This window comes from Delphinus delphis, chromosome 2 (genome assembly GCF_949987515.2).
Source record: "Delphinus delphis chromosome 2, mDelDel1.2, whole genome shotgun sequence".
In the NCBI taxonomy this organism is placed as follows: domain Eukaryota; kingdom Metazoa; phylum Chordata; class Mammalia; order Artiodactyla; family Delphinidae; genus Delphinus; species Delphinus delphis.
Window position 1 is genome coordinate 142183739 of NC_082684.1, and position 17238 is coordinate 142200976.

Below are 17238 nucleotides of genomic sequence, written 5' to 3' on the forward strand. Positions count from 1 at the left end.
TAGCATATGGTATTTGTCTTTCTCTTTCTGACTTACTTCACTCTGTATGACAGACTCTAGGTCTATCCACCTCGTTACAAGTAGCTCAATTTCGTTTCTTTTTACGGCTGAGTAATATTCCACTGTATATATGCGCCACATCTTCTTTATCCATTCATCCAGTGATGGACACTTAGGTTGCTTCCATGTCCTGGCTATTGTAAATAGAGCTGCAATGAACATTTTGGTACATGACTCTTTTTGAATTATGGTTTTCTCAGGGTATATGCCCAGTAGTGGGATTGCTGGGTCGTATGGTAGTTCTATTTGTAGTTTTTTAAGGAACCTCCTCTTTGTCTCTTTTGTTTATTGATATATCCCAAGCACCTAGAACAGTATCTGGCACACAGAGGTGCTCAATAAGTATTTTTAGAATTAGTGAAGTTGGCTTGGATAATTGATTGAAGGAACAGTAAAAGTCAAGGAGAAGGGAAATGGTAGAAAACAAGCCATAGAATTTATATACTTTATTCTTTTTACTGTCCCTAGATGTATGTAAGACAAACCATTGGGATGCAGGAAGAATATATTATAACTCATTTTTTATATGAAAAAGTAAAAATTTAACATTACTCATATTAAGTATGTGGATTGACAGGTGGTCCTCTCCTTAAAAACAATCAGTGTCATGCTTTAGTAAGCCAAGCAGTGAGGCACTTGTTCCATTTGGATCTATGTATCATTGTGGGTATCTTTTTTTAGCAATGGCAGCTGTTAAAACCTATATAGCAAAATGAATTGAACTTTACAGCCATCCTTCAAATAGTTGTTATTGCACAGAATTAAGCCAAGATTTTTCAAAACAACAAAGCATAGTTAATTATATATTATATTGCATATTATTTTATTCTTTTCAAAAATTTTCATGTTTCAATTTCTATTAATAGTTTTTAATGTGTGTTGACTGCTGCTCTAAATAAAAGAGAAAAATAAAGCTCAGAATGATTAACTTACATATAGATACAGACTCCATCAGTGGCAGGATCAGAATTTAGTCACAGTCTTTTAAGTGTTTATAACTTTGCTGTAAACCTAAAAAGGGCTAGGGAAAAATTGGTTGGGGGGGGGCGGGGAGGTCAGATATAACAAAAATGAAGCACTGTGTGTGTAACAATGTTAATCAGTGTGACTTAAGGCAGATGATTCATTGTGTCTTAGAAACTGGGACCTTAAAATCCTAACCAGAAGATCTCCACGTGCTCATATTCTCTTTCCCATGCAGTCATGCACCATAGTCCTTTCTCAATTGTGGCCTGTGTTTCCCTCACTCAACCGTTGCTAGCCGCTCCTCCATTTAACTTAAGCATTTCATTGTCAGTTTTCCCTGCCCAGCCCTATGATCTCAGAATTTCAAAGAAACTTAAGACAATCTCTTCTCAGAAATCAAAGTTGGAGACCAGTGCATTAGATCTTTTGGAGAGGACAGTAAAGGTAGAGTTTACATGCATGGTTCAGAGATTCAGATAGAGCATATCTTACGAGACACAAGTGACATAGCATCTCATTTATTTAACTGAAGAGCATATTGGTTTATAGGACTCTAGTTCAGCAATTTTGAACTAGAGTCCTATAGTCTCTTTTTCAGGTAGAATAAACATACTTGTTTTTTGTTTGTCTGCTTTGCTATGAACGTGTTCTCCTGTTCCTTTAGATTGCAGTATTCTTTTTATCCTCTTGCCGCATAAAAACATTAAGATGTATTCCTTAAGGAAAATTCCCAAAGTCATCTTATCACAAGTTCTGTATCTACTTTCCAGTTCTCTAATATATATCAATTTTGTATAGTTGACATACAGGCAGTCCTTCCTTTGCACAATTCTGATACACACAAATTTTAGTTACGAAGGTATTTAACTGTGAGTAATTGCGTAAAGTACAGACGTTACTGCTGACTCTTCAGTCCACAAATCACTACATAAGTAACAAATGCACGTCATGACCAGTGACCAATCATGTCACTTCTTTCAAAGTCTGTCATTGATTGTTCACTGCGCACCTGTTACTGAGTTGATGCACAGGAAGCAAAATGTGTAGTTGTGTTCCCTCCTTGTCTCCCAGTGATAAACTCATGTGATGTTTTACAAAAGTGGATAATCAGAAGAGGGAATTGGCCAACAAAGATTAAAGCACAGCAAAGAAACAAAAGGTGATACTGCTGGAAGTGGAATTTCAATTGAGCATAAATGGAGTTACAGAAGAAATAGCTGACAGTAAAAATGTTGACACTGGTGCAGTTCAGGAGACCAGATATGCCAAAAGAGGAACTTAATGAAGGTGAACTCATAAATGAGGAAAGTGCTTGTGGCATAAAGGATGAAGAAGTGACACTGGCATAATATTTTACATTAAAAGAACTCTTTGAGATATATCATGATATTAAAAGCGCAAAGGCTATCATGTTGGAAGCTGATTTGAGGAGTGTGACCATTCACCACAGCATAGAAAAGGTGCTTGCTCCCTATCGTAAGTTGTACAAGGAGAAGGCGACAAGCACTATTCAGACTGCTCTTAATGAGTTTTTTATAATGAAATAACACTTTAAATCTCAATGTTTTTAATTTACAGTATACTAAATAAAGATTACTTTTTACTGTTTTTTCATTTCTCTATACGTTTATAACTGATGGGGAATTTATAATGTTTTGACCAAAAAAATCTTAAAGGTAATGGAACAGTTTTAATTTTTCCCATTGATTTTTAAAATTGCTTCCATAGTTCTGGCTTATGTGTGGTTATTTTTCTCATCCCATACTGCATGCAGAGTAGGAACTGCCTATGTATATGTGTGTGTGCACGTAAATATGTATGAATGTGTGCATGTGTATAAAGCCTTGATTTGTATTATATAACCTTCCCAAACTTGACACACATAAAAAATATTTGGATAGCACACTGTGATATACAAAAGAGATTGCTGTGGCTGAGGGATAATGTCCAGGAAGCTCTTGCCATCCCACACCTTGCTCAGCTGCCCCAAGGACTGAGGAGATAAATATCTCAAAGACACATGTATACTCATTTAAGGCCCACAGGTTAAAACGCTCCAATGTTGAGAGAATTGTAGACTCCTTGAGGAGGTGGGCCCTCATAGCACTTAGTATGGTATTCTCTGTATATTTTTTGACCTAACTGTATTTGACATATACTATATAATACATACTTTTCGTTGAGATTGCTTTAAAAAGGTAAGAACTGTTAGTGATTTTCCTCAAAGGCACATTTAGTAAATGTCTAAAAATGTTTTATTGTACATGATATTCCCTTTCTACAGTTATTAAACCATTTAAATGTGTCTTTTTTATTAGAAACGTCAGTGTATAATGAGTGTTAGGAATGCAGAGGTGAAACTGAAACTTGGCACAGGAAATGATAAGTAGGCGTGGGAAAAAGATTTGTTGTAGAAGAAAGGTATCTGGTAAAAATGTTTCTAATTCTTTTTATGAGCACAAAGCAAATGAAAGGGGACTAGATAAGAAAATGCGATATTAAATTATATGCATTTTTTTGTTGCACAATGATTGATTCCAGGTCATGTATTTTGATAACCAAATATTGGAAGCTGAAAAAAATTAAAATCAAAATGTTATTATTTTCAGCATTGTTGAGTATTATACTCTTACGCTATTGATGTATTTAACTGCTGTAATAACATGATTTTTGTCTTGACATGGTTATATAACATTTAACTAAGAGCTGTCTTTTATATCATTTCCTTGGAACATTTCAGGACTTCAGTGTTGTGTCTCAACCTGTTTTGTTGTAGAACATACGCATTACTTTTTAAAATGGAAGTGTAATCTTGAGAGTTTTCTATTTTGTTTTTTGGAATTCTAGAATTAGGTCACGTTTGTAAGAAAGTAAGTCTTTGAGCAGACTTTTGATTTTTTTTTTTAAACCATAGGAAATGTTATGGTGTGCTTTAATTTAAAAATATGCCAGATTTTTTTAAGGTTTATTGAGATATAGTTAACTAATAAAATTTTAAGATATTTAAAGTATACATCATGATGATTTGATATATGTATACATTGTAAAAGGATTCCTCCCATCTAGTTAAATTAACACATCCATCACCTCACATATTTATATTTTTTCTTTTTTGTTTTTTGATGAAAACATTTAAGTTCTACTCTCTTACTAAATTTCAGTTATATAGTACGGTACTATCAACTGTGGTCACCATGTTATACATTAGATCCTCAAGACTTTATTCATCTTATAGCTGAAAGTTTGTACCCTTTTAGCCCCCAACCCCTGTGAACCACTTTCCTACCTGTTCCTGTGAGTTTGACTTTTTTCCCCAGATTCCTCGTGTAAGTGATACATGCAGTATTTTTCTCTCTCTTTCTGACTTATTTTACTTAGCATAGTGTCCCAAGGTCCATTATGTTGTTGCAAATAGCAGAATTTCCTTTCTTCTTATGGGTGAATAATATTTCATCGTGTGTGTGTGTGTGTGTGTGTGTGTATCACATCTTTATCCATTCATCCATTGATGGACACTTAGGTTATACATGTCTTGGCTGTTGTGAATGAGTAAGCCACATTTTTGTAATCTAAATTTTACCTTAACCCAGACTGTCTTAGAAATTTGTAGAGCATGCCCAAACTATAAATTTGACTTTATCTGCTTGCTTTCATAATAGGTACATATTTCTCTAAAAATTTAATTTCCATAAAAATGCAACTTTAATAAAAATTAGAAACACCACTATTTTAACAGTTGTTATTCTTAAATTGTGGGCTTAGAGATGATTTTTTTTGCTATGGACATGTGTAAACTTTTCTATGTTAAGCAAATATTTTAGAATTAATACATATTTCTTTTATAATCTGACTTGTAATTCATTTTATTTTATTTTTTCTATAAATTTATTTATTTATTTTTGGCTGCTTTGGGTCTTCGTTGCTGTGCGCAGGCTTTCTCTAGTTGCAGTGAGTGGGGGGTACTCTTCCATTGTGGTGCACGGGCTTCTCATTGTGGTGGCCTCTCTTTGTTGTGGAGCACAGCCTCTAGGCACGCGGGCTTCAGTATTTGTGGTTCGTGGGCTCAGTAGTTGTAGCTCAGGCTCTAGAGCACAGGCTCAGTAGTTGTGGCACATGGGCTTAGTTGCTCTGCTGCATGTGAGATCTTCCTGGACCAGGGATCGAACCCACATCCCCCTGCGTTGGCAGGCGGATTCTTAACTGCTGTGCCACCAGGAACGTCCCTAATGTCATTTTAAAATACATCTTCAGTTAATAAACTTAATAAAATGTCTATTTCTCCTACTTTTAGAATATAAAGTTACTTTACAATTATTACAGTTTTGTAAAAACATCTTTAAAGAGACTGGATAACTTGGCTTTTTTGTTTTTTAAATACTGCAATTGTTCTCTTTAAGTTTGATCTTTTATTTTAGGACATATTGATACATTTACTTCAAAGCTTTTCCTGCTAGAAGAAATCACCTCAGAAGAATTAAAAGAAAGACTTTCAGCCCTCAAGTAAGAAGCTTTACTTTGTGTTGGGAATTTAAAAACTTAATATGATCACTAATTTTCCTTTATCTGTAAATATTGGTTAAGTTTAAATTATTTATTTTCAAGACTTTTAGTCCTTTTTTACATTGAGGTTCCGCCCTGACCCAGTTTGTGATCCATTTCACATTAATCATTTCCATTTCCAAATTACATGTACTAGTGATACTAGTATTTCTACTTAAGACAAAGGAGGCTAGAACAACAGAGGAGTCTTCCGTCTTGGTAGTGTATGGAAGCATAAGACTCTTAGCTCTCAGGGATGTATACACTCATTTGGACACCCTAACTTCTAAAAGTTTGTTCTTTTACCAACTGTCACTGTACATCAGATTGAAATGAATTTAATTTGCATCTCACAACTTTCCGGGAAGGACTGGTGGTGGTTTTATCTCCATTTTATATATGAGGAAACTGGAACTTGGAGTGACTTTCCCCAGAGCATACAGCTGAACTAGGGTGACAACCTTGGTAGTTAATATGTTTGATTCACCTTGAAGGATGGGAAATTGTCCTGACTTTTATTACTTCCATAGTTCCAGTTTGGGGGCTTGTCATAGTTTTTGAAGCCTCCAGATTCAAACTTGAATTCTCTGCTTATACTTAAAAACATCTACTTCTATTATAAGGATTGCTTCTTTTGAGGAGTAACTTTTTATTTACATATGTGAATAGAAAAGCTTTTCTGTACATTACTCACTGCCTGCTCTACCTCTTCCAATGAAAACCATTTTTAAATAAATAATAAAGGGAATGAATTTAGGTCTAGAAGAGATACTAAATCAATATATTTCATTTCCCTTTATTCATTTAAAGTACCTCTCAATTTCTCTGGTTACCACCACCATCTCTAAAAGGTAAACTCTTCTGCAGATTAGTTCTACTAAAGGCTTTTTAAACTTTTAATCTTTAAAAAAATTTTAAACTTATAAACTTCTTAAAAAGTTTATAGTTTCAGTGTAAAATATTGATCTCTTTACAGCTGCTCTGACTCACACAAGTCAAATACTTTATGATTTTGAAGAGAGATCAGAAAATGGCAAAAAATATTATAAGTGAATCAAATTAGAAATAAATTTTGGTGTTTTACATTATTTCATCTGTTGTTTTTTTCTGCTATTGAGGATATTTCTCTTCCTGAGGAGCTAAAATTGTTAAGAGTAAGTTTTCTTGTCGCTTAATTTTATATAGATTTCTTCTGTTTAATAGGATATCAAGTTTATTTAACATCCTTCAACACATTCTAAGAAAATTAAGCAGGTAAGTACTTTGGAGGTATTTTGCATTGATATGTCTAATTTTCTTGGGTGAAAATTCATAGAAACTTTGAATATATGTTGTTAGGAATAGATAGAAAATAACCTAGAAATACAGAATTTATTCTACTGTGTCAAAGTTGAAATTGTGAAAGTATAAATAAGTAGATAATATAATAGTCTCTGGCTTCAATGAGCTTGCAATTACATTTTTCTGTAAGGCTATTGTAATGGTTTCCTATTGCCACTATAACAAATTACCACAAACTTAGTGGCTTTAAATAACACAAATTTATTCTGTTATAGTTCTGGAGGTCAAAAATCTGAAATCATTTTCAGTGGACTAAACTTGTATCAACAGGGCTGGCTCCTTGCGGTGGCTCTGAGGAGACAGTTGTTTCCTCACCTTGATTTTCAGCTTCTAGTGGCTACCTGTATTTCTTTTCTTTTTTAATTGAAATATAGTTGGTGTACAGCATTCTGTTAGTTTCAAGTTTACTACATAAACTTGCAAGTGATATGATATTTGCAAACATTGTGAAATGATCACAATAAGTCTAATAACCATCTGTCCCCATACAAAATTATTACAATAATATTGATCATATTCTTTATGCTATGTGTTACATCCCTGTGGCTTATTAGTTTTATAACTGGAGGTTTGTACCTCTTAAATCCTGTTCGCCTATTTCTCCCTACACACACCACCCGCAACCGGCTACCACCCTTTTGTTTCTGTATCTGTAAGTCTATCTTCATTTTGTTTTGTTTGTTTCTTTTGTTTTTCAGATTCCACATATAAGTAAGTCATGTGGTATTTGTCTTTCTCTGACTTATTTCATGTGGCATAATACCCTCTAGATCCATCCATGTTGTTGCAAATGCAAGATTTCATTTTTTATGACTGAGTAATATTCCATTGTATATATATCACATCTTCCTTATCCGTTTATCAATGAACACTTAATTTGCTTCTGTATCTTGGCTATTGTAAATAATACTGCAGTGAACATTGGTGTGCATATATCTTTTCGAATTAATTTTTTTGCATTCTTGTGGTAGATACCCAAGAGTGGAATTGCTGGATCATATGGTAGTTCTATGTTTAATTTTTTGAGGAACCTCCATACTGTTTCCCAAGTGGCTGCACCAATTTATAATTCCTCCAACAGTGTACAATGGTTCCTTTTTCTCCACATCCTTGCCAACACTTGTCTTTTTGATGATAGCCATTCTGACAGACGTGAGGTGGTATCTCATTGTGGTTTTGATTTGAATTTGCCTGATGATTTAGTGATGTTGGGCATCTGTATGTCTTCTTTGGAGAAATACCTATATATCTTAACTTGTAGCCCCTTACTCCATCTTCAAAGTACATCACTCAAATTTTTGCTTTTATTGTCACATTGCATCCTTAATTTCATTTGCAAAGCCATTGATGGGTAACATTCACAAGTTCTGGAGAGAGGATGTAAACATTCTGGGGGAATATTAGTCAGCCTTCCATAGCTATATTGTGTACATTTTCAAGGTAAGGAAGCAACATAGAGGCTAGTCACTCGGTCCATAGCAAATCTTAGAATATAGATTCTCTACGTGATCATTTGTCAAACCGTTTCATTATACAAACCTTTGCACTCCTTGTCTTACGCCCTTACCAAAAGATAAACTAAAAACAATTCAAGAATTTGAACAAAAGGTCAAAAACCTCAAAGTTCTAACTCTCCTACTTTTTATGCAACTAGATAGATGTCAGTTTCCTTATTTATAAAATGATGGTGTTGAGTTCGGTGATTTTCTAAGTACTCCTCAGTTCTGAGATTCTGTAGTAAGATTTTTGCTTTATATATTCCATTCTTCATGTGAAGTACAATGCTTAAACACGAAATTTGCCAAGTGCTTTTTGAAACTTGAATATCAATATCTTAGCTTATGTATTAGTTTTCAACTGCAGCTGTGACAAATTGCCACAAAATTAGTGTTGACAACAGGAATGTATTATCTTGCAGTTCTGTGAGTCAGGAGGCTAACAGGTCTTCTCAGGCTGAAATCAAGGTGTCATTTTTCTGCCTTCTTTTCTGTAGGCTCTGGGTATGGTCTGTTTCTTTGACTTTTGTATATTCTAGAGGCTACCTGCATTCTTTGGCTTCTGGTGCTCTTCCTTTCCTCCCTTTTCAGACTTTGAAAGGCGAGTTGAGTCCTCCTCATATCACATCACTCTCACCTCTTTCAAAGCCGTTATCTCCCTCTGAGTCTCTTCTGTCTCCCTCTTCTACATTTTAAGGACTCATCGTTACAGTGAGCCCAGGAAAATAATCTAGGAAAACCTTACATTTTAAAATCAGCTGAATAGGAACCTTGATTTCACTTTAATTCCATCTTAATTCCCCTTTACCATGTAATGTAGCATATTCACAGGCTCTAGGGTTTGGGATGTATGTTTTGGGGGGAGGCCGTTACTGAACCTACTGATATTTGTAGCCATCCGTGTACATTGCTGCCCCCATGCAGCACTTTTAAGATATTCTTTCTTGAACTGTCTCATTCTCCATGAATTCTCTCTGTAAACCAAAGCATTCTTCTTTTTTAGTGAAGGAGGTTAAGATATAAAGTTTCACTGATAAAAGCTCAGTGTTTGAAATGTTACTTATTCCCACTGTCACATCAATTATTATTCATTTCTTTATATGGGAATAGAAAATGATTGGGGAAAAAATGCTCTGAGAATAATAGTTCTCTGAACCACTTTTGTCGATACCTATTACTTTTCTGTTTAAAAACAGTAATGAATTAATGAAAAACTTATCAGGTTTGTAGGAAGATCCTTGTAAGTATGACTAGTCCTTATTTTTAATGATAGATTGTGGGAAAGAACTGATATCTTCCATTGTACCTTTGAGCTAGAATGTAAAATCCCCAAAAAAACACAGTATATTAATTGTATCCCTTTAGCTCTTTATGTTGTTACACTGAATTCCTTAAAGCTTTCTAAAGAGAAAGGGAAAATGTAGATTTGACAGAACTTATTATTGTGACAATAGAGGATCATAATTAAGGGTATGGCTTTTGGTGTTCGACTGCCTGGGTTTATATCCAGGTCCTGCACTCAGAACTTTGGGCAAATTACTTAGCATGTCTGATTTTTTGTTTATCTCAAATATGAGGTTAATAATTAATATTATTCCTTAAAGTTTTGTTTTGGAGAATTTAATGATGAAATGGATATAAACAGTATAGTCGTCGTTAGCTCATGATAAACATTCTGTACCTATTAACTGCTTTGGTTGCTATTATTCTCATGGCCCCTCGTATTGTGATTATTGCACTGACTGTTTCTGCCACTTTATTTTAAACTTCTCAGTGTAGTGAATTTGTCACATTCACTTTTCTATCTCTGTTCACCTATTAGTAGACAGAAAGTAGGTACAGTGTTTAATTAATTTAAATGTTGTGTATAGGAATGGTATGTATATGTACTTATGTACTCATATGTATATGTACTTTTCCATATGTGTTGTCCATGAATTAGAGAATTAGGCAGACTGTCTGTTTCCCATTAAATTTTTGAAATTTTACAATTTAACTGATGTAACAGTGAAAAGAAAATAATTATATATCCTGAACTTGGAATAAGAACTAAAATGAGTTGCTGAAAAGGCATGAAAATAGTTTAAAAGATTCTTAAATCTTACTTGGTCATAAAAGTGTTTTTAGAGTTGGTATCCCATTCCCCTAATTGTTTTCAATTTTATTAATATATTATGATTAAGAAAGTGCTATTGAATTTGACACAGTGAACCAATGAGTTGAGTTTCCTTGTATGGATTTAGCTTGCAGGAGGGTTCCTACTTGTTGTCTCATGCAGCAGAAGATTCTTCACTCCTGATCTACAAGACCTCTGATGGAAAAGTTACTAGGACAGCGTACAATTTGCATAAAACACATTACAGCCTTCCTGGTGTGCCTTCCAGTCTCTCAGTTCCCTGGGTCCCGTTAGACCCCAGTCTCTTATTACCATATCATATCCATCATGGAAGAATACCTTGTACTTTTCCACCTAAATCACAAGGTCCCACAACACAACAACAAAAGGTAAGATCTTTTTGAAATTAAATGTTTGATTAGGTTGTTTATTATTAATCTGTTTCACTGACTATAAAATATTTCAACCTGATGTCCACATTTGCCATGTTAATCACAACACCATTCTAAAAATAATATCTATAGGAAGCATAGATAAAGTTGTACGCTCTACTGAACCCAGTCATCATGTCAATGGAACTTTTTATTTCTGTAAGGTTTATGAGTCAACTAAAGAAAATTCTATTAGACTCCCCAGTGAGGGCATGGGTAAGGCAACCACATAGTTAAATCCCTATGTGCCTATGAAAAGCAAAGTTATAATTTTTTTGCAAGTTTTATTTATGTATACTGTTTCATTTCATTAAATATTTGAGGCAATTTGCAGAATACATGCAATAAAATTATGATGATACAATTAAAAATTAATAAGTAGGATATGGGAAAATATAAAAGCAAGTGTTAGTAATTAGTGACTGCAGTGCCTTATTAAAAGTACAATAGGGACTTCCCTGGTAGCACAGTTGTTAAGAATCCACCTGCCAATGCAGGGGACAGGGGTTCGAGCCCTGGTCCGGGAAGATCCCACATGCTGCAGAGCAGCTAAGCCCGTACGCCACAACTACTGAGCCTGCACTCTAGAGCCTGCGCGCCACAACTGCTGAAGCCCGTGCGCCTAGAGCCCGTGCTCCACAACAAGAGAAGCCACCACAGTGAGAAGCCCGCACACCACAACGAAGAATCATCCCCGGTCGCCGCAACAAAGACCCAATGCAGCCAAAATTAATTAAATAAATAAATAAAATTTTTTAAAGTACAATAAAATGTTAAGATGTAAATTGTGTTTTAACGCTAAGTATTTTATCACTCAATATTTTAGTTATAATTAATGTTATGCTCTTTATAGAATCCTTCCCCAGAAATACCATTTGAATGATATTTCTCTATCTGAAACTTTTGTAAAACCATGGTTTAGAGATACTCTTTACCATGTCACTCATTCTTTATATCATGTAAGAAGTTCCAGTTTGAGTTTAGTTGAAGGAAAAGTTTTATTCTCTACAAGTGAATCTGACTGTTCAGTTAGCAATAACACAGTACATTTTCCTTTCCTGCTGCCAAAAATCTTTGAACCAAAATTATTGTCTGAGTTCTCTACTCTTCTCAAAATGTTTACCACAGAACATCTATCACGTGTATGTTTTTCACTTCTCCATTCTAATGTTATTACTGAGAGGATCCTTTTAGAAATGACAACTTCTTATACATTCTTAGTTGACTTTGGCCAAGAAAATATATAAATGTGGTTAACTAGTTGGTACAAGTGAAAGAATGGAGAAAGTGAGTTATTAGTATTTTAAGCCATTTTAGCTACAGTTTTTGTTGGCTATTTCCAGTTTAAATTTAATATAAGTAGTGATTTTTATAACCTCCTGAGACAACATTTTCTTAACTTAAAAATAATAATTGAAAACTTTTTTTGAAGAGTTTATGTTATTTCTAAGACAATGATTTTGTTTTAACTTAGAAAAATCTGATGATAGTTTCACCTGTAACATTTAACTGTGTGAGTGGCTTATTCCTCTTTAGTGAAAATGAACAGTTTAATGTGTTGACACAATTCCATGTTTTCAGGATTTGACCACATAAATATAAACAGCTTAATTATGTATATGCTGAGCATTTGTTGATTTGTGTTTTTTTGAAGATATTTCATGCATTCAGTCCAAGGACAAATCGTTAGTGAGATTGTCTAGGACCAGGTTGTTGTACAGCCAAACATTAGGTACAGTAGACAATTAGCTAACTAGTGCTTGGTTTGATGTTTTTTTAAGCCCATGGAAAGTTTTTGGTGATCTCTTACACATCTCCCTACAATCTGGTCCTACATATGTAGGAATTGCCCCCATCTTTCTCCCTTACTTCCTCCTAGCGAGGCCATGGGAATGAGACTTTCTAATCCTACCAAGCTAATAAGCACAGACAGGGATTCCAGCTTTAGCAGCAAAGGAAAAGACAAGAGCTTCAGGAAACCCTGGGACGTAAGATCTTATATGGAACAGAAATGATCTACTTATTTCATGATGTAAAAACTCATATGACAGATATCTCTGCCTCTAATACGATTCCTTAGTCCCTAGTCCACTTGAACTCAGATGTCACCTTTGTGTAGTAGTACCTTAAGCACTAATCCTGAGAGATACCCCAGTAAAGCCTGTGTCTGCCTCTTTTTGCATCAAGCAGAGCTTAATAGGAGGATCCCATTTGCTTCCTTTGCTACTCCAGACTTCTGATTCTAGTCTTTTTATCATGGCCTTGTGCCTATCCCTTTTCTCCTTCCACAACTTCTGCTATAAATATGGATCTCTCTCTCACTCACACACACACACACACACACACACACACACACACAGACACACACACTCATGCTCATACACACATACACATATAGGGTCAAAATGCTTGCAATGTGGTAGATATAATTAGTGTGGTCAGTATACTTTTATAGTAAATACCAGTTGAGTGGGGAGTGGTATACATAATCTAAAAATCACAGCAATTTTTTAATCTGTATGTTAAAAAAGTTCTTCAGATTCAGACAGACAGACTGGCAGACTCAAACCCTAACTCAAATTTGTCTTTTCTAACCATCTAATTGTAAACCAAAAAATGCCCCTAAAGAGACAAGATATTAGGTGAGGGTAGCTGGAGTTTGATTCATTCTTAGTGAGCCAGTAGCCTCTTGGGGCAATGCTAGTAATATTTCTGTTGTATAAGGAATATGAGAGAGTGTGATTGGAATTACAATCATTTCCAGGTCTGAAACACACTGGAGAAGATGTGAAGAAATAGAAAGGGGTGCAAGGTCACTAAAGAAAATAGGGGTAGATATGGACAAGTTCTGGGAAAATGGTTTCAGGCTGCACAGCTTTTGTCCTTCTCTGTAATGCCTGGCTTTCTCCATTACCCCATTTAAAAATTTTATACTCTTCCAGTGGCCAAGGGGATGACAGTATTTCCAGACCTCATCTTCAGTGGGACTGCAATTAGCAAGGGATTGCATCCTAAAAATACACTCTCTCTTCCCTAGACTGTGTGAGCTAGAAAGTGGGATTGAGTAGCACCTTGTGCTGAGGAAGAGTAGATATTAAGGTAGAACCAGCACCCCAACAAAGCTTCTTCCCCCTGCTTCCCTTCTTCCTCTTTTCCCATCCTCTGTAATTGCCTTCCAATTTTTCCTTTCCCTTTTTCTTTCTTTCTTTCTTGCTCTTCCAGCCTCTCAACTCAAATTGGGGTCTTTTTTCTTTTCCCTTCATTTCCCTTTTATTCTTTTTATCCTCCTTTTTTGGACTCTTCTGTTTTTCTTACTCTGTCTCTCTTTCTCCATTTCATAATTTCTTCTCTCTCTTTACCACCTCTGACCTTCTTGTATTTCCTTTCCCTCCCTTCCTATTTTTCATTTCTCCCGCCCTTCAGTTTCATTATTGTAAGCACATTTCTCTAAAGGCCTGTCATTCCTGCATTTTCTCATTTAGCTTTCAAACTTTCCCAAATTTAGCACAAAGTGTGGTTTTCCTCTTCACTTCTCTCCGTTTACCCTGATGTATCTCCTTCCCTGATTGTTATTTGAAAGTTTCGTACTTTAAAACTCTGTCAGGTTAAAGCTTGCTTAGAAGCAGTTAAGTGGCTAGGGATTAAAAATATATAAAGGACCATTTGCAAGGAAATTAGTCCATTTGTAAATAATAGAGTTGACTGTGTTTAAGAACGTTGTAAACATGTTAAGCCATCCTGTTCTTTGCTTCATCTCTTAGGTTGGTGGAACAAGAATGCCTACCCGCAGCCGCAGGAATTCAGTTTCCATGGAAACCAAAAGTCTGCCTGCTCAGCAAGTTGAAAATGAAGGAGTGGCTCCAAGTAAAAGAAAAATAACTTAAGGACTGTACCATGGAAAATGAAGAAAAACCAGTTATCACAACAATCAATTTAGAAAAGTTTGAGGGGAAATATACCTGAAAGATCTGTAGGCAAGAGGAATGTTTTTCTTTTACTGTTCTTGAGAGTTTTTATAGTGCCTTGAAAATACACATTGACTATGTGAAGCAGTGATCCAACTAAAATGGAATGTTGTGCTCTTAACACCTGATGTTTGAGGAGACTCCAGATATGGTTTAACATTATCGTGGCAGGGAAATAAAGAGAGAAGAAAATATTTTTATAGTAGACCTTTTGCAAAAAATTTTAAGTAGGAAAACAATTTGCTTTTGCGAGAGCAATATTTATCATTATGTATTATGTTAATAATTTGAGTTGTATTGTCGGTCTGTTGAGGTTGGCTCAAAAGGTTAAATCTTGCCACTGTCAGAGATAATTTTGAACTACATAAACCTTATTTCTGACCCATTTGACAGTTTTTATATACTACTTTAAAATGATGATTGATGCAGGTTAAAGAAGTTAATATCTTGAAAAACTTGGTGAAATTCCATTCCAGAAGACAAAAAGGAAAATAAAAAATAAAAAACCCTCTGCCTCTGAAAATTCACAAGTAAGTTAACAGTTTTTTATTGGGCAGTCATCAGTTTAAAAAGAAAAAATTCTTGTGGTGTAACAGGTTCGGTGACGAATGCCTCTATCTCTTGGCACAAATCCTGGCTAAGTGTTGAAATAGGCTACTAAAAGCAAAGAGATGAGTATAGTTTCCAGAAAAATCTCATATTTCAACCAACAAGGCTAATGTGTGGTAAAACGGAAGGTATTTTTCTTCATCTACACTGATTCATTTAAATTTTTCAAGACCGTGGAGATGAATTTGGAAAAAGGCATGATCAATTGATGTTATTATAGTCAATACTAAGAAGGGATGGACTTAAGAAGGGATGGACTTATTTAACTTTTGTATTCCTCTTCTTTAATGTGCACTAAATATGTGCGTCTTTTGTAAAATACAAGCTTTGTAATATAGGGCAATATTTGCTGTTTTTTTGGAATTTTTTATGCATTTTATATTAATATAAGAAACTAGTCCTAGAAACCTTCTCAACTGTTATAAATAGCAGTTAAGTACTTTATTTACTACCAAGTTTTGATTTTTTTGGTTGGTTATAAATTTTTTTTAAATTAATGAGCAATTACTAGTAAAATTGTTTTATGCATTTTAATATATAGTTTCCTCATCCTGCCATTCCCATTTTAAAATATTGAGCTTGGTTTTCAGTGGTCTTGATCTTTTTTTAACTTTGTCACATACCCATATTTCCCAGAAATATTCCAGCTGTGAGTTATTTGGCAGTGAACCAAGGGAGCGGCAGGGATTCCCTTGGAATTTGCTCTTTTAAAAAAACTAAACAATGATTGCTTCAGACTTCTGAATACCAGAAAGAGTTGGCTTTCATTTTTTTAGTATACTTTTTACTTAGTAAAATGTGTGATCTTACAGGTGGTTATTTTGAAATTATCTTAGCCAGCTATGTGAGTAACCGTGATAATATAAAGCTAGACTTTGTTTTCCACTTGTGCTTTATCAAGCCTCTTTTTTCTAATGTATATTTGATCTTGTCTTGTGTTCTTTTTCTTGATTTTTAGTACTGAGAATGTATAAGCAAGAAAGTGACATTGACAGTATGAGCAAAGATTTAAAAAAAAACAGACTCAATGTTGGCAAGGATGTGATGAGCCTGACCCACTTATATCTCTGAGGTGAAGGTATAAACATTTCATTCAGTAAATGTATGAGTGCATCTGTACTGTATGCCACACAACCTAAAGTAGGTCCTTATGTTTACCCTCTGATAAAATTCTTTTTTCATATATCACAATATTTGTTTATTTAACTTACTGTCTTTCTTCTTGAATAGAATACAAGCTATGCCAGGGTAGGGCATATTTGTTTTGTTCACTAGTGTGTAACAAACACCTAATACAGTGTCTATTGTAGTTGCTCAGTAGATATAAGTTGAATGTAGGAATAAATGAATGTCTAGGTATCGAGGATAGATTTTTTTTTTCCTCAGGAGCTACCATTCTAGTGGAAGACACATGCTGATCTATGTGATAAGTGCCCTGATAAAGTACTATAAGAAAGTCATCTAATCTGGACCTGATAATTAAGGAAGGTTCTGAGATAAACCTTGAGCTGAGTCTTTTAAAAAAGAGTAAGAATTATAAGGAAAGAATGAAAGATCTTCCACACAGAAAGAAAGCAGCATATGCAAAGGCGAAAGATGGCCAGATTGTAGGCTGTGAACGTGGAGATGAGAGAAAAAGCTATAGGACACGACAGACGTGCCATGCTATGACATTTGAATTTTGTCCTGTGCAATGTGGGAACCAGTAGTGATTT

At 34.8% G+C, this 17238-nt stretch overlaps 1 protein-coding gene across 5 annotated transcripts in view; it reads left to right on the plus strand.

Annotated features, from left to right (window-relative positions):
• Positions 1–16601, plus strand: part of ICE2 (interactor of little elongation complex ELL subunit 2) — a 67669-nt gene extending 51068 nt beyond the window's left edge. For 3 of the 5 annotated variants that reach the window (XM_060005864.1, XM_060005862.1, XM_060005866.1), the window contains 5 exons: positions 5442–5526; positions 6751–6819; positions 10646–10907; positions 14711–15444; positions 16482–16601. In XM_060005864.1, coding sequence (XP_059861847.1) covers positions 5442–5526; positions 6751–6819; positions 10646–10907; positions 14711–14833 — 539 coding nt within the window. In that variant the 3' untranslated portion in view covers positions 14834–15444; positions 16482–16601. Of the gene's footprint in view, positions 1–5441; positions 5527–6750; positions 6820–10645; positions 10908–14710 lie in introns of all 5 variants that reach the window. The other 2 variants (XM_060005865.1, XM_060005863.1) reach the window with 2 other exon arrangements.
• Positions 16602–17238: the final 637 nt, after the last annotated feature.